Genomic DNA, 25,930 nt, shown 5'->3' on the forward strand with positions numbered 1-25,930 from the left:
GTTCGCCATTTATCTCAGTTGCCCCGATGCGGCGCGGCGGGAGCGGGGCGGGCAGCTGCAGCCCGGCCGGCTCCTTCTGCAGTCAGGCAACGAAATCTGGCCGCTCGGCCAGCGTGGTTTAAAATTCAGCCGTGAGGTGGAGGCCAGTGTTTGCAGCGCTCCCTGTGAGCTCGCCGGCGGCGGGCAGAGGGCGAGGGGCTGCGGATTTATAGCTGCAAATCGTTCGCGCCGGCTCTGCGCGCTCGACAAAATCACACGAGCATCTATCTCTTCGCAAGCGCTGTCCCTTCCCTTGTAGGGCTAAAGGCTCCCGGTTTTCCGCTGAGAAAAAGCGCCAAACAGATCTGGAAACAGCCTCAATTAAAAATCTGCCTACCCCGTGGGAGATGCTGAAGGGCAACGCGGGTTGTGAGAAACCGACCGCCGAGTCCCTGAAAACTGGAATTGTGAACTCAGCCCATCGCTTCTCACAGAGACGTCCCTGATGAGGTGAAACATGTCAACCCCAAGATAAGGATGTTGCCCGGGGAGGGGAGAGGGAGGAAGGAGGCTGCTGGCCTCAGTAGAGGCATAAGCCGAATTAGTTCACCAGCGAGGCGGCCGATGAGGAGATGGCGGGGGCTAGTGTCACCCGCCCCGTCTCAGCGGCCCGCAGATCGCTGCCTTTCCTCCCTGGCGGGTCCCGGCTTTCCCTCACATACTTTTTTTCGTCCCCATTCCTCGATCCCCGCCCGGAATTCTGCCCTCTGCTCCCGAGTGGTGCGCCCGGGAGGATGGTGCCACCTCGGCAAAAGGTCTTTTTTTGGGATAGGGGAAGCCGCGGCCACCGCGGGATGATGCGGTCGTTCCCCTCACTTCGAGCAACGTGGGGGCACGGAGCGGGCCAAAGCCGCTGGGTAACGGGCTGCGGGGAGGGGGGCCGTGGAGGCGGGGGCGCACACCAAAGTCACAGGTGACTTGTTCCAATTAGTAGCTGTCTAATTAAATTAGTGTCACGCGGCCCAGCCAATGGGTCGGCGGGGGTGGAGGGCGGCGATGAGGCAGCTCCGGCGCAAGCCCCACCCCGGCGGCCCGAGGAGCCCGGCGCGCCGGTATAAATTGCCTCGGCGAAACACTGCTCTAGCTCTGTGCGGTCGCGGGTCGGGGTCGGCGTTGTCACCGGACTGAGTGGGAGTTCCGCCGCACCGCCCATCGAGGATGCAGCTGGGCGAACCGCTGCTGGCGGCGGCGGGGGCACTGCCGGGCGCCCCCTTCTACCCGCTGGAGGGCGGAGGACGCGCCGCGGGAGCGGGAGCTGGGACGGGCACTGGCGGCGGCTCCCGTGGGCCACCGGGGCCGGGTTCGCCGCCGCGCCTCGACCTGGACAAGATGCCCAAGAAGTTCGGGGCGGCCCCCGCCATCCTGGGCGAGGCGGAGGCGGTCGAGCCGCCCTTCGCCGCCCCCAAGCCGGACGGCCGCAAGGCCACCCCGTGCGGGGACGAGGAGTTGCCCCCGGCCGCCGCCGCCCGCTACTCCATGGACAGCCTGAGCCCCGATCGCTACTACCTGCAGTCCCCCGGGCCGCCCGCGGCTGAGCTGGGGGGGCCCTGCGCCCTCTTCCCGTACCCTCCGGCGGCGCAGCACGGCGCCGTGTACCAGCCGCCTGGCGGGCCGCGCTACCCCTACGGCTCGGTGCTGTCGCCGGGCGGCTTCGCGGGCGCCGTGTGCCCGCCCGGCGGCCGGGCGCAGTTCGGCGGCGGCGGAGGATACCAGTACGGGCAGGCGACGGCAGGCGGACCCCTCTACGGCCCTTACCCGGCGGCGTCGGGCTCCTGTGGCGGACTCGGGGCGCTGGGGGTACCGGCCGCCGGCCCGGGGCTGCGGGCCCAGGTCTTCCTCTGCAACCGACCCCTCTGGCTCAAGTTCCACCGGCACCAGACGGAGATGATCATCACCAAGCAGGGCCGGTAAGCGGGTGCAGAGGATGGCGAAAACGGCGGGAAGCGGTGGGGGGAGGGGGCACCCCCGGGGACGCTCCGCGTCGGGCAGCGCTGCCCCGGGGAGGAGGTGCGCGCTCTCTCGCCGTCGGTCGTGCTCCGGGGGGCTCTCCTTGAGAAGCGACTCTCCTATTTTCCCCACGCAAGGCGGCCGGGAGGTGGTGCGGGGTTGGTTGGAGCTCGCCGTTTGCTCCCTTGATCTCCTCGGTGCCGGGACGGACGGGGCAGCCCGTGGCAGCCTACAGCATCCGCCAGAGCCCGCGCCCCCTTCCCCGGCCCACCTCAGCATGCCGTGTGGTTTTCCCCCTCTCTCTAGGAGGATGTTTCCCTTCCTGAGTTTCAACATCACCGGCCTCAACCCCACGGCCCACTACAATGTTTTCGTGGAGGTGGTCTTGGCGGACCCCAACCACTGGCGTTTCCAGGGAGGCAAGTGGGTGACCTGCGGCAAAGCCGACAACAACATGCAAGGTAGGTGCGGGTTCTCGGGGTCTCCTCGCCGCCTTTCCCTGTGGGTCGGTTTCCCAGAAAGGGTTCCCGCTTCTACCTCCTTCTGCAGGGTTTTCCCCACACCCGGCATTTTGGTGAGGGACAAGCTACAAATTTAATGGCGTCTTGTGACCTCTTTTCACGCCGCGGTGTGCGAGGCTGTGTGGTAGAGGGGCCGTCGTGGAGCCGAGGTGCTGCACGGGTGGGGGGCAGAACCAAGTCCCGTGCCCGGCGGGCCTTTCACTGACTTGTCTTCCCCAGGCAACAAGGTCTACGTTCACCCCGAGTCGCCCAACACCGGGGCTCACTGGATGAGGCAGGAGATTTCTTTCGGCAAGCTGAAGCTGACGAACAACAAGGGTGCTAACAACAACAACGCGCAGGTATGGAGTGGGGACAGACTTGAGGGGCTTTTGGTGGGTCAGTGGGGGAGACCTGTGATTTTGGGGCTTTACAGCATTTCATCGAGCTGCTAGATCACTGTGACTGTGACTTGTCCCTTTCTTGAACTGGGTCATAGATCTTGTTGACTTCTCTGTATGAATGCAGTTAAAAATGTCAGAATTTAATGTGTGAATTTACTTGGTGTTAGCTGATTTATCTATCCCCGGAGTTGCTCAAAAAGTGGGAGTGTAGCTGAAGGCTCTTACTGAAACAAGGCTATAAGCTATGAAACATCTTCTGATAAGTTAAAAATGTTCCATACAATTTACAGGAAGAAAATGTCATGCTGTAAAATAGACCTCTTAAATGTTAGATGCAATTGTTTTAAAGATTTTGTTTCTTTCATGGTTTCTTTTAGATGATAGTACTTCAGTCTCTACACAAGTACCAGCCCCGGCTTCACATTGTGGAAGTGACTGAAGATGGTGTTGAAGATCTGAATGATTCCTCAAAGACTCAAACATTTGTTTTCCCTGAAACACAGTTCATAGCAGTTACAGCATATCAGAACACTGATGTAAGCACGGATGTATAAAATTACAATACATAATCAAATTGCCTTGTGGGTTCAGAGTCTCGACTTACTATATTCTGCTTTCACTTTTAGATTACACAGCTCAAAATTGACCATAACCCTTTTGCAAAAGGCTTCAGGGACAACTATGACTCGTAAGTATGCTTCTGTGTTCTCTTGAAGTTGTTTTTGTCTAGGAAGCATGGTTCTGGCCTGAAATGTCTGTGGAAGAGATTTTCTTTGTACACTAATAAAGTTATTCAGAAGCAGCAATACTTCTGGCAGTTTTGCTGACATTAAAATGTCTGTTTTGAATAGTGTGTCGTCTTGATTACCTGTCTTTCAGCAGGCTTCTGAATTTTGGTAGTAAATGTGCTGGCCTGCAGATTTGGCAGTAGAATGTATTGGGTGTCTCCAGGAGCAGGCAGCATCTTTCAAGCTGTCAGTAAGTTGACTTGCCTAATGGTCACTTTTATAGCTTCAAATGTCCTTTGGAGAATTGGAGCTGTGTATACACACAGGTGTGGCTGCTGGGAGGAGAATACTGCAGCTCAACTAAAATGGGTTGGATGGTGGAGAACAGTGTATTTGTAGCAGTAATACCAGAAATTTTACACTGGTTTAGGGGGAAAAAAATCCTCCTAAATCAGATAAAAATAAACAGCTGTCCAATTATAGTTAATGATTCTAATTAAGAAATAACTCACATTTCTTCCTGTTTGTGTTTTTATGTAGTCTTCCTGTCATACTGGAACTGTTAAGAAAAACACTTGGTATTTCTCTCTTTATGTTGTAGCATGTACACAGCTTCAGAAAATGACAGATTAACTCCATCTCCCACGGATTCTCCTAGATCCCACCAGATTGTCCCTGGCGCCCGATACAGTGTGCAGCCGTTCTTCCAAGAACAGTTTGTCAACAACCTGCCCCCAGCCAGGTTTTACAATGGTGAGAGAACCGTCCCTCAGACGAACGGCTTGCTGTCCCCGCAGCAGAACGAGGAGGTGGCCAGCCCTCCTCAGCGGTGGTTTGTGACGCCTGTGCAGCAGCCCAGTGCCAACAAATTGGACATGAACTCCTATGAGACGGAGTATTCTCATAGCACCTTGCTCCCTTATGGCATTAAATCCCTCCCCCTTCAGACATCCCATGCACTGGGATACTACCCAGACCCGACATTTCCATCCATGGCAGGCTGGGGGAGCAGGGGCTCTTACCAGCGAAAAATGACAACAGGATTACCTTGGGCTTCAAGAACAAGTCCTCCAGGATTCTCTGAAGACCAGCTTTCCAAGGAGAAGGTGAAAGAAGAAATCGGCTCATCCTGGATAGAGACTCCACCCTCCATAAAGTCTTTAGATTCAAATGATTCTGGGGTCTACACAGGTGCTTGTAAGAGAAGGCGGCTTTCCCCTAGCACTTCCAGCAATGAAAATTCCCCAAGGATGAAATGCGAGGACATTAATGCTGACGACTATAGCAAAGACACTTCAAAAGGCATGGGCTATTACGCGTTCTATACTAGTTCTTAAAACATCCTTTTATTCCAATTGGCTAGTTTTTTCCAGGGTGGCCTTGGGTTTTTTTGCGTTACAATTGCCAAAAAGACTCCCGCCTTCCACCTTTAATTGTTGTGTGCAATTCTAAAGAAGGTGCCAAAGCTTTTTGACTGTTGCAGGTAACAAAGCAGGGAAAGGGCAAAGCATGGGAGAATTCATCCCCTCCTTTAGAAGGAACCACGTACAGAAGCTGTAATGAGGACCCTAGATCTTAACAATGTGGTTTATTTATTGGAGACACTAAAGTGTACTGTTTGGCTTGGCTCAGACACCTGATCAAATCTATGCACTCCTGAGCAAGGAAATAGGGGGTTAGTATCCCAAATTTAATTTTCTTCCCTGCTTGACCCTCTGATAAAAGGGGGCTGGGTTTTAGGGAGCTGCACAAATGCTGTGTTCTGCTTTGGATTGCACTGGTTTCTTCAACCTTAACTACAACACAGTTGGCTGAGTTGGCTTATTCAGCTAAGACTTTCTTTGGCAGAAGATTGCCAAAATAAGAACTGCTTGCCAGGCAGGATTTTGACTTGAAGGTCTTGTTGCCAATGATGGAGTTACAATGACCAAATCTGACTTTTTTTAGCTTAGAACTTGCATTAAAAAAAAAAAAACTCCATCCCAAAAGCCTAACCTTTATTGAGGTGGCCAAAAACAAAGTGTACAGTTGTATTTTGTCTAGGTACACTGTAGAATATTGTGGAATAATGTATAAATAGTTGACCTTATAGCTGTTCAGTTGGAAGGACATCTGGTGGTGTTTTAAAAGTTCAAAAGGCTTTTTTTTTTTTTTTTTTGTTAATCAAACTTACCATCTATGGAGCATTGCAAAAATATTTTTATTTATGTGTATGTAAAGTGACTTTTTCAGCTGCCCTGTATGAAACTGGAAATGATGTAACTACCCCCTTCTTTCCTATAGTTTCAGCCATTTTAAACTGGTCAGCCCCAGAGCACTGGCACGCAAACTTTTAGCCCACCAAAAATTTTTTTTCTGTTCTGTTTGCTATGTACATAGTAGTAATTTTTAATAAATGTGGTGCCAGGGATAAGAGGGGATGGCTCTGCCTGTTCTTTGCCTCTGTTGGGTGTCCCAGAGGGGGAGGAGGGAGCACAATCCTCGCAGTTTAAGCTGTCTCTGTATCTAACCACCCCTTGCAATGTTACTACTTTAGCTCTGAGACCGTGCTCATTTGGGTGCTGCTAGCTGTGTGTGTGATGTTTTTAAATTTTTTTCTCCCCCTCTCCATTATCGCGTGGTTTGCCATGGTTCTCCTGGGCATCCCCCCACAAGGTTGGACCTCTCCGTTTCTTTTTCCCTGTCACCCTCCTCTGCCTTGCCCCAGTGAGGTAAGCGAGGTGTCAGCTCAGCCTCGGCCCGGGGAGCGAATTGTGAACCCATCCTGCCTCCTGTAGAAACCCCGGGGCTGCCCCTTCCGTTTCCCGGAACCAGGCAAGAAATTCCCCTTGCTCGCTTATCTGGGGGTAAAGCTCCACCCGGCAGAGCGATTGAATCCCGGCTCCCGCAGCAGTCGGACCTTTCCTGAGGATATGCAGGCAGTAATGGGATTAAGCTGTTAGCGATTCCTGGCTGCAAACAAAATAAACGCGGGGCTCGGGCCGGGGCCTTTCCCGGGGGAGGTAACGCGACCGGGGGCGGGGGCAGCTCTCTGCCGTCCGGCGTGGGACGCGGCGGGTGTGCGAGGTAATTTCGATCAGTGCCTCTTTTCTCTGGGCGAGGTGAAACAAATAGGTGTCCCGGCAGCTCGCTTCTGTCTCTGGGACAGAAGGGGGACTGGCTGTATTTTTTTTTAAGGGACTAGGGATGGCATGTATTTTATGTGTGTTATTTTTTAGGTCGGGGGATACCTGCCGCCGGAGAAGTCCCCTGGCCGGGCTGGGCTGCTCCCTGCTCTCAGGCGGGGGTGCGGCGGCAATGCCGACCGTCCCTGCCCCGCTCGGGAGCGCGATCCCCCCGCGCCGTGCTATTAAAAGCTGTATATTTTTGCACCGCACCGTAAAAAAAAAAAAAAAAAAAAAAAGAACTTAATACTTGTGAAAAGTCCTCACACTGTTTAATAAAAACGTAAGTGCCTGGCTGGCCCCAATTAACACCTTGTGATTATAATGCATTCCTAAAATGGGGTGTCAGACGCCAAATTGTGAATAAAGGTATCTAATTAATCTTCATAGGATGACACTGATAAACAACTCCTGATTTAAATAAAGATCAAGGAACTGAATGCTTTTTATTTGTTTACATTAACAGAAGATAAAGTTAACTACCCTTGCACTTTGCTTCGTGATGTGATTTACCGACACAAACAGCCGGTTGCGGGCGGAGAGCCCCGCCTCCCCTCGGCGGGCTTTTTACCGCGGTTTTGGAGGGAGGGGAAGACCCTGAGGGTGCGTGTCTCTTCATCCGCAGCCTCCACAGCCCCGGGGGGCGTGGGGGTGTGCTGGCAACCACGCGGCACCACCTTCGCCTGACGGTGGAAGGGTCGGACTCGTCCTTGGCTCTTCTGAAGCTCCGGTATGTAAAGTGCGTGCGAGCCTGGAACGGCAGCTGGGGGGGCATGGCGGGCTTAGAGGGAAATAAATAAATTAAGAAAAAAAGAATAGTTATTTACAGAACTGCGGTGGCCTGCGGAGGGAGGTGAACTGCGAGCCCTGCCTGATGGAAACGGGAAAACTGAGTTCTAGATTAGGGAGAATCCGAACCTCCGCGGCTGCCGGCCGGCCAAAGGCTCTGCCCGCCCCGGGGGGTTCGGCCCGGAGAAACCGAGATACACCAGTGTGATAATCCATTGAGGCCGTTCCCCGCGGATTAGCCGTTTTCTGGGATATTTCCTCACTGAGCAGAGCGACTTCGGCGCGCTCTCTGCGTGCGTAGCCCCTACTTTTAAACAGCGTGGGCGCCCGGCAGGGCACTAGAGACAGAGGACAGGGGTTCCTCCCATGAACTGAGACCATTCCTGGCAGAAGACTCTGCTATTGGGGATGTTTTCGTTAAAGCAGACATACCAACTCATTGTCTTTCTCGCCCGTGCTTTCTGCAGCGGCCCGTCGGGAACAACCCTCGGGTAATTTTTTTTCCCAACGAAACTTCGTCCCTCGCTGCTCGCCCCAAACTCTGTCGCCGCCGCTTCACACCTGGGCGGGAAAAGGAAACGACCCCAAAGTGCTCTTTCTTACGGCGCCAACTCCCCGGCTCTCTCTGGAGAAAGGGCTCCTTCCTCCCCGAGGCGGCGAGCTCAGCGCTCCGGGGAGGAAGGACCAGATATTCTTCAGTTTGTTTTCTTCTCAAGCAATGCGATGGGGTTTTACTTTCGGTCTGAATTTCCGCTCCCACCTTTCTCAACGCCGGCTTTTCACCACCTGCTCGCGTGTTCCCACCTCCTCCTCTCTGAGGGGAGAGCGCGGCGTTAATGGATGGGGGCTTTCCCTGGAAAGGTTATTTTTACAGCCCCCCTCAGCGGCCACCGCCCTTTCCTCGGGGCTGCCTTTGAGACGGCGGCCGCCGAAGCGGGAATAGGCTCTAATGGCTCTTGCGGTACCGTTATCCATCAGAAATTCCCCTTCCCTGCGGGAATACCGGCTAGGCGTGCAGAGGGAGCCGGCGGTGGGCGACTGTGGAGCCCCAGCTTTGGGGAGAAAGCGGCGGCGGGGGGATTGAGGTGAGGGAGAAGGGGCCCACTGGCATTTCCCTCATGCCCGTCCACCCCATAAAATTGTGACATTATTATTATTGTGTCACTGCCCTACATTTTTTTTTTTTTTGCACTTACAAACCCAGTTTTCCCAGCCCCTTAAGCTATCCGTAGCCCACTCCTCCCCTTAACCAGATCTCCATAACCCTTCTCATAATAATTTGAGTATGGCTAATATAAATATTAATCTAATCCTTATTGGAATGATTTTGGTGCTTGCTGGATATAGCAGATATGTAATCCAGGGGAGAATGACATTAGCCTGAAAGTGTGGAGTGCAAAATATGATTTGAATAAAATGATAGGGTGGTATCTAATATTTCCTTTAGGGAGTACTATACTCTGAGCTGTCACAACCGATTGTGTAAATAGACGAGACTGAGGGATATGGTCCTAATCATATTGATGAAACATTCATCTGAAAGACCGAGTGCAACCAGAAGGGACTCAGTAGGAATACAATTAAATCCTAATCTGGGGAGGAGGAATCCTCTGCAGGCTTTCCTCTAACCTACCACCCTCTCCCCTGTTTTCATTTTGGAGTCAGATTAAATGCAGGAGAGAAAATAAAGGAGAGATGGAGTGCTGAGAGGTTTGCTCGCCTGAAGGTCTACATTAACACAAGGACTGAAGGACTACATTAACATAGGGAGTGCTGGGTGAGAAGGAGGCAAATCCACAGTTCTGATCCTCACAATAATAAAAAATAAAGGCCTAACTTTAGTCACAGGCATAACTACCTACTTGCAGAGGGTTTCTGCCCGTGAGTTGGTATTAATCAGGAAGTCTCTGTTTCTGGAGGTCGGTCCCTCTCCCACAGGCTTTGACTCGCAACTCAGTCCCAGATTTCTGAGCAAAATGTCTGCTGTGTGCTATTTAGTTTACATCTGCAGCAGGGATCTGATTTCTTGCTGATAATATTTATTAGCAAAGGGTTTATTTTCCAATCTGTTTTGACCATTGCCCCTCAAAAGATGATCTGAGAGGATGGATGGGACAAGGTTCCAGATGTGGTTCCTATAAGACCACTAAACCCAAGCTGACTGCTTTTCATCACTTCTTGCTTTTGGGGAAGGCATTTTCCTAATGAGTACCACCTTTTGGCCTATACCTCTAAAATGAATTCAAGCTATGGATACCTGACTTCAGATAATGATGTTTAAAGCTTGAAAAGCAGCCTGTATTCTTCATCCTGCCACAGTTTAAAGTCAGGCTGCCTTTGAGTGTCTAAGACCCAAATCTGATCAGGTGGTTTTAGAGCTTTTTTGAAGTCATCTGTCTTTTATCATCAAGCTCAGGCAAAAATCAAAGTGATTTTCTTCTTCGTGGAATGTTCTGCATGGAAAGAAAGGCCCTAAATACAAAGTTCAGTTCTCTTTCCTTGAGGCATAATGTCTGTAAATGAGGAAAGGATGCGTGGAGTGGGACATGCATTAACAAATCTGTATTGGGGCTCCACATAAGTCTGTATTCTCTTCCACCAGAGCAAGAGCTCTGGAGTTTTACTGGTTTACAGAAGGACTCTTGTGGGTGAAGTAGGCACTTCAGTGTGTGTACCATAAAGCAGTATAATTGTAGCATGTTTGAGAAGTTAGGATTCCACTGTACTGTGATTGTATATCACAGGACACAGTAGGAGGGCAAAGGAGTCTACTCTGTCATGATCCTTGGTTTTCTTAGAGGAGCATTTAGGTTTTTGTAGCACTGATTGTTAAAATTCACGGACTAGTTATGATTCCATTTGTTCTTAAAGCAGTGCAGTTTTTGTAAATTGCTTGACGTAGTTGCAAATTTCCTTTGAGGAAGAAAACGACCTTTATTTGGAAACCAACTGGTTTGTAATGTATTAGACAGTGTTTGTTTTGAGTGGTAAGTTCTCAATAACAGAAATGTTATTGCTTTGCTCTCCTTACTTCCTATGCTGAGTAAGATGATGATATTATAAGATGATATTCCTGCCCTAACAAAGGAATAATTTTAGCAAGAAGAACTCTTAAACTGGCACTTCAGAGGTCCTGTCAGTGCAAAGATGAACTTTTTTCAGGAGCTGTTCACCATAGCGTGTTAATTTTATCCCACCTCTCACTTCAGATAGGACAAAGTCTCACCTGTGTAGCCTGGTCTACATTGATACCTCAACAAGCCTAATTTCCAATAGCTTTGTGTTTTATGTTGCAAGATTGTCATTAATACAGCTCTTCCGTTACTTCTTTCAGTGAAGGCAGGATTCAGTTCTGCTGCCTTTGCATTGCAGCTCCTTTGCAGGATTATTTGAGAGGAACAATTAGGTAAATTTCTTGTTTTGTGGGGAAATGACTTTGATCCATCCAAAAGAAAAATTATGGCAAAATCTGTGACATTTGCGTGGTCTTGGTTTTACTCACGGGAAGAGTGAAGTTCCTAAAGTTTGTTTCAGTAATGACCCTGAATAGCAAATAAATCTGAATTGTAAAGCTCTGTTTTAAATGTGTGATATATTTCTCTAGTTGTTCTGCTTAAGGCAGCCCCTGGTGGTCTAGTGGTAAAGGCGCCGCGCTATCACCGCGGAGACCCGGGTTCGATTCCCGGTCAGGGCCACTCCCGGGCAGGTGGGGCTCGTTAGTCCTTAAAGGCAACCCACCTACGTCCTAAGGACCTCGCTGCCACCGTCCAAGCTCGCTTGGCCCCGGCAGATGAACCTTAGGATTAAAGGGTGGGCTCAGTTCCGCGCACACTGTGTCTCACCTAAAAAATCCAATGCGCAGGCTGGAAGGTGTAAAGACCTTCCCTGGATCTTCGCTCGCGAAGACTGGCCATTATTATTATTATTTATGTTCTGCTTAAATTATATGTGCATAATAAACATCTGGAAATGTCTGCTGTCAGGATGGGCCAGAGAGTAAGGGTAGTGGACTGGAAGTGAAAAATTGGGTTATTTTTCAGTCACATCAATCCTCCAGTTCACTGTGCAGCAGCAAAAATGCTCATACTGGCACTGAGCAGAAAAGAAGAAATGGAGCAGAATGTAAGAATGAAAAGCTTCCATATTCCTACCAGGGGTGCTGGTGACTGCTTTCATCAGTTTAAGCAGCAGCGCATGTGGTTTCTTGTTGGTTTGGTTTTTTTTTAATTTCCCCTCCCTCCTGCCCCCCAGTCCCCAGTAACAGCACGTGACAGCTGATGTCTGGATGGTGACCTGGCCAGTTTAGGTACTGGTCTTCAAAAAGGTTTAAGGAGATTGGTGTAAACACTCTCTCTGGTAAATGGTGAGGGGACTTTCGGGCAGGGTGGAGATGCCACAGTGGTACAATCCACAGCATTTAGGTAGCTGTGGGAGTGTGGTGGAACAAATGTAGGCTTACAGCACCTTTCATACCCCAGAACAGCTGTCCATGGACACGCGCTTGTTCCACAGTTTAGCTCACAGCCTTATGGTTAGGTCTGGCACTTTCCTTATTCCAGCCACGGGAAGAGAAAGCCATTCACATAGGTGTTAGAAAACACAAGCTCCCTGTTCTTGTCGTACCACAAAAGGCTTCATAGTTGCATGATGTAATGGAATGTGCTTAATAGCCTGAATGTGGTTTCTGCTCCCAAAAATTGTGATTATGATGTCAGTTCAGTTCTTGTTTCTGACTTTCCCATTGAATGAGAATCCTTAGGGTAGGTGCAATTCCCCTGAAAATGGCCTGAAATGTTAGTATTTCCAGGGCAGTGTCTTTGGTCAGCAGCTGCACGAGGGGGGCTCTGCGGCAGGCTGCTTTGCATTTCACATTTGGCATGGAACAAGGGGGTGTGTTTGGCTCTAGTACACCACCCAAGAAACGAACAAACAGAAAGTAGCGGAGTATTTCACTGGAGACTTAAAAAACCAAATCCCACTTAAACCATTGATAGGGTTGTTCTGAACTGTGGGGTGACGACTGACTCCTGCTAGACCGGATTGTGGGTGTTTTTGGTAAGTAGCTAAGGTAGTAGCCTGTGTCTCCCTCTGCTCTGACTTGTACTTAGGCTCTGTAGGGAAGCATGAAGAATATAAGAGGAGACTCAATGCCTTCTGTTGTTTTCTCAACCTACCCTGGAACTGGAGATTAAAAAAAAAAAAACAACCCAAACCACAGATCCCTTTTCTTGTTAGTGGACTGTTCTCCAAACCAGGAGTCACAGGGAGAGCCAGAGCAGCAGCAAACAAGACAAATTGTGTTCCTTTACCCTATTCACTTCAATCACATTTGATTTGCATCATTGTCCCTGCTGGTATCTAATATTGTTATGCTGAGAGGTGCTAATGGCCACCCATAATGCTTAAAGATCACTGAAATACAGAGTGAAAAACACTCTATAGAAAGACTTAAATATTGGTCATAGCCACATCTGAAAAAAATGCTGATGGACACTACACAGATTAACTCTTTTGTCCAACAGCATTCAGTGTCCTTTATACAGCTACAGAGGTTAATAGCTAGGCCAAAGCTCCCAAGTATGGTAAAAAAACCCCTCTTTTATGGTGTATCTTTACTGAAGAGGAAGAGTGAGTCTGTGGGAGGGGGATTGAGCTAACTTAAGGTTCCACTTACTGCTGAGAAAAGAGAAGGGTTCATATCTTTCCGTAGTCTTTTTATGCTTGGTTTGTGGGTTCACTTTTTACCTTGTACCGGCAGTGGGGCTCATCCAACCTCCCCGTGAGGCGATTCATTTTGCAGAGTCAGCAGAAAACACATCCAGGAGAGAAGGAGGATTATGTTGTGTTGGGTTCATGAGTTGAATCGGCTCAACTAAGACCCAAGAACAGAGGCAATGCAGAGGAGAGGGTAGGATTACATGGCCACGATTGGTGGAGAAGGAAATTGCAAGCATTCCTCCAGGGACTGTAGGAAGAGAGGGCATGATTTGGCTTTGGTGTAACTTTATGTTGACTTACTTTGTGATATTGTGAATTGTGAAATTGCAGCTTTATCATTCAAAGAAACAAAACTCTCTCCTTCAGATGAAGTAGTGTTTCTCCAGACTGTTGGGATAAATGCTTTGTGTTCCTTCTGAGTGTCCAGAAAGCCCAAAGTTCCTGGGAAGGAATTGCAAAGTTACTGTGTCTTGGCTGTAGGAAATGTTGGGTGATCAGATAGGAAGAAGTGACAGCAATGCTTGAAGTGGGTGGCCTTTCTTGTGCAGGCTTGGTGACCTTGTGATACACTCATGATCACCTAAATTTAACTGCAAATAATGACATCCCTCTCAGGATAGGTTTCCTGGGACTAATTTGGGGAAAAGGAGATACATGTTGAGTTAATACTTTTTGCCTTGGGCTCTGGAAGTGGAAAATGTTTTCTTTATCTGTCAGAGGAAGCTACAGTTGGAGAAAGCTAAAATCCAGTGTGGGAGTAGCAGATTGTACTGGTTTGAAAAACTAGAAGTTCATTATTATGAACTGCCTGATTGAGATGTGGTCCATAATGTGCTGCATAAACAACAACATGTTTGCTGTCATCTCACAGGGCACTCCAGCCAACAGTAATTGAGGAGAGAGATGAAGTGCAGAATTTTGTGGTGGCCACTTAGCTGGTTTAAGTGGCTTACAAAAATCTTTGTCTCCTTTCAAAAAGGTGATGAATGCATTCAGGATTGCCAGGCTGTAATTCTTCAGTCTTAAAAAACCTCAAAAACATAATGACTTGGTTCTTGACTTGGTCCTGCAAAACTTGGTTCAGGAAATGACATATAGCTATACCTGAATCTGGGTGGGTTTGCAGACCTCTGTCCCTACAGATGTATTAGTAGTTACAGATGGTAGCAGCTACTGATAGTACTGATGCAGTAGCTATAGCCATAGATATGTGTGAAAGTTATATCTGTGATGTGTGTCTGATTCATGCTCTGAGAAAGACATGGATGGATCGGAACAGACAGCAGTGAAGACAAATATTCCTCCTAAGATGAGGTGAGGGTTTATAACCTGTTATCAAACCCATCATTAGAATCAGGGCCAGAAACTCTGCTAAACTCCAGGCTAAATATAGAAGTTTCAATTGAGAAGTTCAATAAACCAAACAGTTAAAGTCATGATCTAGAGTCAAAATTATACCTTGTTTAAGTTCATTAGAGCCTGCAGAAGAGGTTTTTTTTGGAGGAAAGGGAAAGAATATCACTGTCTGCATGGTAGTGCTTGCAGATATTTGCAGAACTTCGAGACATATAATGGGAGACAGAGCCTAAAAGACTAAGTCCACTCCTGCTTATACCGTTTATATACACCTCCTTCTTGTATTTGAATTCAGGAGTAAGGCATTCTCTGTTCATCCATGCTGGCCTTCCACCACACTTGTTTGACTTCTTACATACAGGAATGGGCTGTCTTGTGCTTTGAGATGGTTGTCCTTGAAGACCAGCCAGCTCTCACACGCAGCGATCTTCCATGAGATCCTTGCCAGGAATATCCCTGAACTAAGCCAAATTCTGCTCTCCTGAAGTGCCACTTTCTAACTATTGTTTGTCTTTCTCACTTCTCTCAGAGTTTCAATCACAATCTTACGGCTGCCCTTTACGTCGCATTGTAAGAAGTCCTGAAGACTCATCAGTCACCTGCACAAAGAAATTACCATTAACACAGACTGGAAATCTGGATTGCCTCTGCCCAGATGCATTACCCTATCTACAGATACAAGGGTGCTTCTCATCTCCCAATGAGTACCATCCATATTCCTCACCTTCCCAGCCTTTTTTTTTCTCAAGAGCCTGCATTCATCCATTGCAACATTCCAGCCATTTGAGCTATCCCACTGTGATTCTGTAATCCCTGTGAGATGTCACCAAGCAATATCCTTTTTACATTTGTTTTCAGACTTCAGGTACTTTCTTTAGGTTCCTCTGGGATTTAGAGAGCTGCATGTTGGAGCTGCCTCCCCCTCGTTCCTTCCTTCCCTCCCTGAGTGCCCGCCCTTCTTTCAGCAGTATCTACCTAATTCTTGTCTCTTTCATCAATTAGTGGGAATACTAAATGCACTTTAGTCTCCCATTGCGCTGGTTTTGTTGTCATATAGGAGCTGGATGCTCCAGCAGCCCTTCAGTGTGCTACACTTTCGAGCCCTCAGGGAGGCTTGCCTGAGGTGCTGAGCCATAGCACTGCCTCTCCTCGAGTTCCCATGCTGTGATGCTTGCTCTCTGGAGCCCGTGGTAGATGGAGTAAGTCCTCTCATTACTTGGCAGTAGGGTATTGCCCTCTAGCTTGGGGTGCCAGTGTCAGGGCGCTTTTGCAGTCATGTCTGCCTGTGGTGGGGACCCAGTTCTGTCTGGTCTGCAGCAGCCTGCACAAGGATGGAAGCTGGATCAGCAGGCTTGAAGTTGGCGGGACAGTTCAGTAGCAAAAAAAGGAAGGCCTGACTCTGCTGGGCATACAAGGGAAAGAAGAAAACTTGGAGGCCTGGGTCAGCATTGAAGGGCACACCAGGCATGCACTATTGAGCATTGGGAACAGAAAAGGGGCAGGAAGGTACAGCCCAAAGATCTGCATTGACTGAGAAAGGTCAGTTGCAGAGCCAGTGTGAAGATGTGAGAACTATCAAACAGAGCCTGTTGAAATAATGGAGCTGGAGCATGTCCAAAGAAGGGAAACAAAGCTGGTGAAAGGTCTGGAGAACAAGTCTGAGAGAGCTGGTGGTGTTTAACCTGGAGAAGAGAAGGCTCAGGGGAGACCTTATTGCTCTCTACGACTACCTGAAAGGAGGTTGTAGTAAGGGGGGGAGGGTCAGTTTCTTTGCCCACATAACAGGCAACAGAACAAGAGGAAACTGCTTCAAGTTGCACTACAGAAGGTTTAGATTGGATATTAGGAAAAATTTCCTTACTGAAAGAGTCGTCAGGCATTGGAATAGGCTGTCCAGGGAAGTGGTGAACACTTCCATCCCTGGAAATATTCAAAAAATATGTGGATGTGGCACCTGGTTTAGTGGTGGATTTGACATCTTAATGATTGGACTTTGTGATCTAAGAGATATTTTTCCAACCAACCTCAGTGATTCTAAAGTACCTTTCAAGACTTAACTGAAGGGCTTCAATCAAGAAAAATTATTTCATGGAAACTTAGTGGTTTGTGTCATGTGCTTCTGTCACATTTTTAAATCTGATGTCAAGTGCCCTGAAACTGGATTTACCATTTTATGGAATGATGGCTATAAAGACTGTATTTAGATTTTGAAGGAGAAGTGCTGGTAACTACTAGGAAGTAATAGTCAATCCTCAGTCACAGAATTAGCAGAAGCATCATGTATGTTTGATACAGTATGAATTTTGAATGCTGCTACTGTTATTTATAAGCAAAATGCACCTTCAATTTCTATTTTGCAATGGCATGGAAACTTATAAAATGCTGTAAGGTTTATAAATCATTACAGCCTCACCATCAATGTATTATACTATAGTATCAGAAAATACCAAGAAAACCTTTTCTTGAACCAATACTTTAAATTGTGGAAAAAAGTCAGAGTTCTAATAAGAGGTGCTAGTCTGTCAGGTAAATAAGTGTATTTATTGTATTACGGGTACTGAAAATACCATTGAAGTTTCTGTAGAAATGCAGTACCTCCTGCAGCAGTTGCTCTAAAATCACATGAAATGTAATGAATAAGGCAAGAGTTCTGCTTTGTTGTAGACTGAAACATTCTGGTGTCATGTAGCCTATTTTATGGGATTAGATGGGCTAAATTTGAGCAAAAGTTTTTCACTCAGTGTTTTTTCCAAAAGGGCCTGAAATGCTTTAGATCAAATGAATTTGAATGTTTTGTCCCTCTGTAGAATTTTTGTGGCAGAGTCTCAACCTACAGAGGTAAAAGCATATTTAGCTTGCTGCCTTCTGACAGCGCTCATTGGCAAATGGTATCTTGGGTTCACTGCTGTTTATTACGAGCAGCATTGTAAGACAGCAAAACTTCCACTGAAACAGGTCAGTAGAAGCTGGCTCAGTGGTTCCTGTGTCTACTTTCATTGTGATTTATATGTAATATTCTGACGCTTTTGACCATTTCTATTCCAAATTAACAATGCCCTGTTTGTTTCGTGTACTGTCCTGAAATTCTGTTGCATTGGATCAGACAAAATCATTGAGGTACTGGACTCCCAACGTGGTTCATGCTTTTCTCTGAGTTGGTTCTGAGTAAGTCTGGCATCTTTCCTGCCTGAACTCCTGATCAAAATGTTGGACTTCAATTCCTAAGGCAGGGTGTGGGTCTACAGAGGGTGCAGGGTACAGAAAAGTCTTGTCAGGAGGAAGTGTGAAGGAGCTGCATATGGATTCTTTTTGCTAATGCAGGGTCTTGGTCCCTGATACATATCATTTGTATATGTCTGCTCTGAACTTGACTTCCTTTCAGCACTTGAGCTGAAAGTTTCCACACCCATCAGGACCCACTTCATCTGTACATAGTTTCTCACTGCTGAATATGTTCTAACTTGCTTCATGTTAAATTCTACTCTGTAATATATTGTTAACAATCTCCAAATTGTGTAGCTGTTCCTAAATTGTAAGAATTACCATATTAGTTAAAAGAGGACATCCGTATGAGGGAGCCCTCCCCAGCGTGGAAGAAGTTTCAGGTCACAGCTTTGAGGGTTATGTCTGTCTTTTGTAAGCATATCGCTTCAGTTTTCAGCTTCAGTGCAGCAACTCCATCAGGGTTTATGGACCTGTTTTTGGGGCCTGTAGCTCTAGCACTTCTGATTGCAAATGTAACACTTAAAACGTACTCAGTTTGCTGTGGTGATGATTAGGGAACATCTAGCATTCTCCTAAGCGTGCAAAGAGTAGGTATATACGTGAAGCATAATGATCTAGCATGCAGTCTTTCAGATGCAATCTGAAAAAGGCAGAGGAGTATGATTAGGAGAAAGATACAGATACTCTGGAGATACAAGCAGGAAAACTCTTCTTTTAGGAGTGGGATGGGGCCTGGAATCAGAGACCTTCCAAAGTCAGCGTGCCTTCAGTCTAGGTAAGAGAAACACTGTCACAAAGGCCCAGATATGTCAGTCTGCACACTGAGTAGTACTTATCAGTATGAAGAGTCCCACTGAATGCTATTTATTCATGCATCACTACTGAAGTTAATATGAGTAGAACATGTTGAATTTGGCCCTAGGTTAGTAACGTAAAACTGTAGCTCTTTAAAATGGATCTGAGCAGAGAGGTATGGTCCAGTGCTGCACTGGCTCAGGGAGTCTGTTGGTTTGAGGGGATTTGGGATTTTTGTTTTGGCAGGGGTTTTTTAGGTGTGGGGGATGGTTGGAAGAACATGATTATTTTTCTTACAAATCAAATTGAAATTAGCCCAGAAAAGGGGAAAAAGAATCTGCTCCCTTAGATGTTATCTAAGCAGCAGCTAAGATGCTGCCTTATTCCTGGAAGAAATAGAGCTTTCATGTGTTATATTGCATGGTAGCCCCCCAAAAAAGATGCATCTTTCGCCTGGGGTGAGCAACTCCTGAGATTTCTGAAGTCAGGCTAGTACATTAACACCTTGGATTTAGGTAGCGCAAGGCTACAAGCAAATGTCTTTGGATGAGAGAAGCAAATCAGACACTGCTTTTGTATGTCACAAGGGATTATTCAAGTTTAGTGCTATGCCCTTTGGCTTTACAAATGCACCTGTAGTGCTCCTGCAGTTAGTGCAAAGAATCTTGGTAGAATTAATTTACTATAGTTGTTTTTTCTTTGTAAATAGCAAATGTTAGAACTGGCTATACACAAACAGCTTTTCAAACCTTGCATGTATTGTTTGCAGCAGTTACTAGGTAGGGAAGGCTTCTGTTCTTGAAAGCTAGCACTGGGTTCAGCAAAGTATTTTTCCATTCAGAAATGGCAGTCTTTGTGGAAGCAGGAGCTGTGTCTGGGCATAAGGAGGATGGGAGATAAATTCTAGGACACCTAAAGGTGGATCACCAGACAGAGGTTTCAGCTGTGCCTTTGCTTAGAATCTGAAAAATTCACATCTGATTTCATGTCATCTGCTGTTTTATTTTTTATTGGAATAAATGGCTCTGACAGTTCATGGTGTTTATGTGGCACTGTCATCGTACAGTAGCAAGCTATTAACCATTATCTGGCATTTTGAGAACAGAGATACTGGTGTATGAAATACTGTGGCAAATAATTGTCACTTTGAATTTGTAATGTTTGTAATATCAAGAAGGTTTTTACTAATATCTCCTGTTTTCCTTTTATTAGCTACAGAGAGGATTTAAAGAAAAAAATTCTGCAATTCTGACAGTTGGCTGGTTGGTGTTTTTGGTTAGTAGGTTGGTTTTTACATGGCATAAGGATGGTATCATGTGTCCTGATACCAGATTAACTGTGCAGAAACACTCGCTGTGCTTGTTGTAGTCCAGCTCTGCTTCACAACAACAACAGAACACAAAAATGTAAAATCAAAGAAGAAAGAACAGGAAAGAGAAAGGCTGTGACTTGTAAGACTAGGTGGCTTTCTAATTATCTTGCTAATAAATTCAGCATATGAATTTATTAGATGTTCTGAGACCTGACAAATTTTGATCAATAGCAGCTGCTGAAGTCATAAGTTTTTAGCTACCTTTTTAATCTGAATCTTCTAGAGGAAGACTGCATAAAGAAGTCTTACCTAAGGCAGGTTGTTGGGTTGTGATTTTTTTTTTTTTCAGTAGTGTAGGTTTGGAAAAGTGGGGCAGAGAAAGAAAAGGAGAAACAAGAAAGGTCTTAAGAGCAGGAAAATACTTGGACGTTTTTTGCTTTGAATGTTTTAGCATTTAGATACAAGGGGTAGAGAGAGAGGCTGAGGGGCTAATGTGGCTTGTTGGGTCATCTCTCAGGATCAGTATGGTATGGGTTCCTGTCTGTCAAGGTGGATCACAAAAACATAGTGGTTATATGGCATTAGGCCAAGAGTCTGTCTTGACCAGTATATTGTCCCTGGAGCAGCTAGTAGAGTATAAGAGTAAGATATGTGACAGATTGATAGGTCTCCCGAGAGCTTCCAGCCATCAGCTTTAAGGATTTCCCGAGCTCTTTCTGGACTGTCATGCTTAACACTTCCTTGATGTGGTTTAATCTTCATTCCCCATAGGAACCCCTTCAGTTCTGCAGTCTGACATTGCAATGGTTTGGTTGCAGATTTCCCCACTGGAAACCTCAACCCATGTTGCTGAGATTTATTCTTTTCAAGCCACTTCTGTTAGTATCAGTGCCAAATGAAAAGCACTGGAAAAGTACAAGTGGGATTTGCTTATACTCTTATTCTTTGGTTTGCGAGGACCTCTGGCAACCTCTGTGGTTGATTTTAGATAGTTTTAATCTTCTAATTTTTCACATCCTAAACTTCCTTCTTGCTAAATAACCTGCATGTCCACCCACTGCTTGAGTCAAATCAGAATATAAACACAATTCTATGTGACTTCTCTTACTTTGTTTCTGGAGCTGCAAACCTTGGGTTCTATGGGATACTGAGCTGGGGCATAAGTATGACATCTTTTTGCTATTTGTTATTCGTTATTATAAATTTATTTAAAAATATTAAGTGGGGAGCCTTAAAGTTAGGTAACTCTGACAGGTTCTCTGACATCTTGTGTTAGTGGTAGGCTGATATTTTGGCATATATTGTATTATTACTTGTGTCTGAATTAGTGGCAATTGTGAGTACTCTGATCCTGAAAATAGGCCATTTATGTGGAAACATAAACAGACCTGAAGATTTATAAGTGGACAGACATGCTAATAAGTTTTTAATGCCCTTAACCTCAAAGCCACAAGCTCTCTTCGGTTTGCCCTGTAAATGAATATCTAGGTTTCTGTTTGTATGTATAATCTAAATATTTACATTATTGCAAGCACAGAAGATTTTTTCTTTTAACAGCATGAACGGGGATTGAAACTCTTTTTTTTTTTTTTTTTTTTTTTAAGAAGCTTATGATAGTTTCCCTGACTTCAACCCTTGGGGATGCAGGTGAACCATAACTGTCAAAATTTTTTTCAGGTTTGGAACTCCAAGGTATATATTATACTCCAGAGCAATACATTTTACACATAATGCTGTGGTTGCTGCCAGCCTGGATGAGAAGACAAGGGCTCTTAACTCAGGGCTTCGAAGAGTTGTTTAAAGCCAGGTTCTGCAGAGGAATAGGTTGCTGGGCTCAGGCACTGTGCACTGATGTGCGGGGCTACAGTGCCCTCTTGTGCGACTGAGCGCTGGTGAACAGCAGCTGATTCAAAAGGTCTCTCCAAAACACCTGGCTGCCAGAGAAGGAAGGAAAAGCCTCTTCTGGCTGTCAGCTTTTGCAGCTGTGTTTCAACCAGCAGTTAATTTGGTTCTGTGGTACGATGCAAATATAAGGACAGCCTTTGAGCTTTTACAGCTTAAACTGGGCTTTGTATTCTGCTGGTGTTTTGGCATTAGCTGGAAAATGAGCATTTACTGTTTCTGTTACGGTGGTGCCCACAGGATCTGTTATGGAGAGGAGCTCCTGGATGTGCTATGTGCCGTCTCCAGACTCATAGGCTGGGTCTTTGCAGTGGTGTGGAGCTTCAGCTGTGTAGGAAAAAAATAAGTAACCAAGCCTGATTATTCTTTTGCAGGAAAAAAGACAGAAGTTTCCTCCTCTCTCTGCCTCAAACCTGTCAGCTGCACTTCATCTGCCTCAGAAATTAGAGAGATTGAATTAATATGTCTTGATTGGAAAAAAGGAGAAAATTTAAAGGGAAGAAAGGGCACAGTGATCAGAACTAAGTAAGCAGGACAGACCCAGGAGGGTTTTGACACATTATCATTTGAAAATGGCAAAGCAAAAATCTGCTGTGACCACAGTGTTTCAAGATTACTGTAAGCCAAAACAAATACATGCCTACGCAAGTAAGTTTAACTGTGACATAGAAAATTCAGGGATGTATCCCACTCATGTGATCAAATGCCTTTTGATCACTCTAAAAATACAGCTACCCTTTTGGGGGTATAATTCGTGACAAAACTGTGGGGATTGTAAGTGACAGTGACAACTAAGGAAGAAAATGATCATTGTATTACCAAGACTTGAAGTGTGTAAGCAAGAATGTTAACATTAAAAAGTGAAAAATTCAAACCTAATTCCCCAATAGAGACCATCAAACTGTACAAACCTAGAAAAAAAGAAGGACTTGACTTTTTTTTCTTTTTTTTCAAAGTGTATGTGCCTTGACTTCAGTTGAAGTGTCCATAGCAAGAGGAAACACACAGTATCTCTGCAGTCAATGAAAAAACAGCTTGATTTGGTTTTGGTTTGTTTGGTTTTTGTTTTGTTTTGGTGTTTGTTTTGTTTGTTTGTTTTTATTTCTTGGGGGGGTGGGTTTTTGTCTCATTTTAAACATTCTATTCTAAACATTTACTCTTGATAAAATAAACTGTGAGAATTCTACCCTAACTGTATTTGACTGAGAGTCCACAGAGGAGAGGCGGGAGAGAGAGAGATAAAAAGAGGGGAGAGCAAGTAAGGTGAAACACAAAATTAACTGAGCAGCACAGAAAGGAGCAGAGAAATGAGAAAGAGGGAAAGGATGGTATCCTGACTATAAAATAGATGTAGTGTGCCAGAGCATCTGTATGAAAGTAACAGGGAAGAGAATTCACTTATTAAAATGCTGTCATCCTGCCCCTGTCTTCCAGTCCTCTTTGTGTGTCCCATCATGCTCTACAGTCTGTCCTCACTGGGCACTAGGCTTGCACCTCGAAAGTACCATCACCAGCCCTCAAGGTGGGTAATGTGAGATTCAGCTGGAAATACTATGCCTTCTCACCTGCTGCAGAAGACAATTCTCGTAGGTTAGGGCCCTGTCATAGAAAGAAAGTGAGCATGCCATAAAATTAGTTTATTCACTGCTGTGCTTTGGTTTAATAAAAGTAGGCTTTGTTTACTAGTCAAACGAAAGGCACTAAGTTAATAATTATCTAAAATATCACAAATTTGGCTTAAGTTAGTCTTTTTTCATCCTGGGATCCTATTAATTAATTGCCGGTGCTGCTCAACAACATGAAAATGTAAGAATGTATTTGTTACGTTCCATATTTACTGGATTGTATTTCTCCCACCTTAAGCACACTGTTTGTATAGACACAAGGTACTGGCAAAGCCTCTGCCTGCTGAGGGTTGCCCTGAAGGCAAGACTTACTTTGTGCAGTGCAAAGGTGTAAGGGGGGACATGAGCTCTGATTCTCCTGGGATAGTGCTTAGACTGAAACACCTTCCTAGAGAGTGCATAACCAGGAAATTTAACTCTGCAATAAATATATACTTTTTTTTTTTTTTTTTTTTGGGCAGGGGAATAAGATGATTTCACGTATTTCCAGCTGCAGTCGTTTGTTCCAAACATGTGGCTGTAAACTTACTTAGAAGGATTTTCCAGAGGTTTCAGTGTTTCCAAGGTATTTGCCACTTGGCAGGTCAGCTTTCATATTGCTGAGAGATTTTCAGATTTCAAACGCAGCATCACCAGTGCCTACATGGACGTACTGATTTTTGGCTGTTGAAATCAGAGCACAATTGTGCAGTGCAGCAGCTGAAAGCATGTTTGATCACCTTAGATCCACTGTCATTTGAAGTCCCATCTGCCCCATTGGAAAACCATGTTGGGGATCACATTTACAGGAACATTGGCTTCAAACATGGATGAACACAATTTTGCACGTTCTGGGACAAGTACATTTATTGTGGTTACAATCTTTTAAGTAACCCTGTGTTTGTGCAGGAGCAGCTGGAGACAACTATTTGCTGCATGAAGTCTATGTAAAAACAGAGGCTATGATGTAAGTGGGCCTGAAGTTCATGTCTGGGCACAGAAGATTTTTGAGCTAATGGCATCAATAGCTTCTATTAGCAATGTCCTCATGTTGGGCGGAGCCCCTGGTGGTCTAGTGGTAAAGGCGCGGCGCTATCACCAGGGAGACCCGGGTTCGATTCCCGGTCAGGGCCACTCCCGGGCAGGTGGGGCTCGTTAGCCCTTAAAGGCAACCCACCTACGTCCTAAGGACCTCGCTGCCACCGTCCAAGCTCGCTTGGCCCCGGCAGATGAACCTTAGGATTAAAGGGTGGGCTCAGTTCCGCGCACACTGTGTCTCACCTAAAAAATCCAATGCGCAGGCTGGAAGGTGGAAAGACCTTCCCCGGATCTTCACTCGTGAAGACTGGCCATTACCTGTTGGGCAAATTGCAGTACCTAGGGGTAACGAACCAGAGGATTTAAGAACAAGTCACAAGTTAGTTCTGAGTTGAGAGTGAGTGGCTGCTGGAAGAAATAGGGCTTTTCTTTTGCAGTTAGTCAGTAGCACCTACAAACCACAAATTTACAAACATTCTGCATCTGCAGCTTTGCAAGAAGGAAAGACTGCTCACTCTCATTTATTTGGATTACATGGTAATTTATTTACAAGGAAACTGAGTATTAACAATGTTATTCTATTTAAAAGAAAAATTATGTGTCTGTATCAGGCTGAAGGGATTTAAGTGTCTATTTCATACACGTTGGTCTTTGTGTGTATGAATACAGCATATATGCTGGAGCTGTTGAAACAGGTTTTGGGTTTTTTTAAGTGAAAAAAGTAATTGATTATATAAAAGCGAAACAAGACAGCAGGGATTGATATGACTTTCATAGTTTGTGGAGAGTGAAAATATTAGAGGAAGATGAAAATTCCCAGAAGTGAAGTGCACATGTACCAGACAGTGGTGAATTTCATGAGGAAAGAAAGACACAGATATTGCTGTCAGGTCAGTGCATCTTGCAGACTCTCCACTGTATCTGTATTTACCTTCTTTCATAGACTTATGAAAGGTTTATGCAGGATTAGTAATGTTCTCTTAGTAGATGAGGTGTTTGTGCATTGTTCTGTAGAACTGAAAAAAATTAATTATTTGCAATTTGAAAAATTAGTTTGTTTTCATTCACAGAAGGTGAACATGTAATGTGAAAAAGCACTGTGTACAAAAAATATCAAAGATACCTTTTTCGAAATATATTTGGATGGTCTTTTGTATTACCATTTTCTTGTACTTCCAGCAGAGGGCAGGTTTGTGTCACAAAACCTGCTTGCTCGCTTTGCCAGAATCCAATGTGAAGTTCACCGGGCACGTTCAATCCTCGTCAGAAAAAAAGGCTTATTCTGTGGTAAATTTCCTTGAAAATTACATCAGGTATTCTCGGGGTTTTTGGGGGGTTTGTTTGTTTGTTTGTTTCTTTTTGGGTTTGAGAGTTTTGTTTGGGGGTTTTGTTTGGTTGGTTGGTTTGGT

General features: G+C 45.7%; 2 protein-coding genes across 2 annotated transcripts in view; both read left to right on the forward strand.

Moving 5' to 3' along the window:
- Positions 1–962: 962 nt before the first annotated feature.
- Positions 963–6,036, forward strand: EOMES (eomesodermin). The gene is made up of 6 exons (XM_050319144.1): positions 963–1,946; positions 2,293–2,447; positions 2,727–2,848; positions 3,268–3,426; positions 3,517–3,578; positions 4,220–6,036. The coding sequence occupies exons 1-6, from the start codon at positions 1,198–1,200 to the stop codon at positions 4,953–4,955; spliced, it is 1,983 nt and encodes a 660-aa protein (XP_050175101.1). The 5' UTR covers positions 963–1,197; the 3' UTR covers positions 4,956–6,036.
- A 1,330-nt stretch (positions 6,037–7,366) lies between these two features.
- SLC4A7 (solute carrier family 4 member 7) overlaps positions 7,367–25,930 on the forward strand; it is a 155,323-nt gene continuing 136,759 nt past the window's right edge. The window contains exon 1 of the mRNA XM_050319107.1: positions 7,367–7,512. The gene's annotated coding sequence lies outside the window, so the exon portion shown is untranslated. The remainder of the gene's footprint in view (positions 7,513–25,930) is intronic.

Source organism: Myiozetetes cayanensis, unplaced genomic scaffold, assembly GCF_022539395.1.
Source record: "Myiozetetes cayanensis isolate MyiCay16 unplaced genomic scaffold, myiCay2020 scf1, whole genome shotgun sequence".
Classification (NCBI taxonomy): domain Eukaryota; kingdom Metazoa; phylum Chordata; class Aves; order Passeriformes; family Tyrannidae; genus Myiozetetes; species Myiozetetes cayanensis.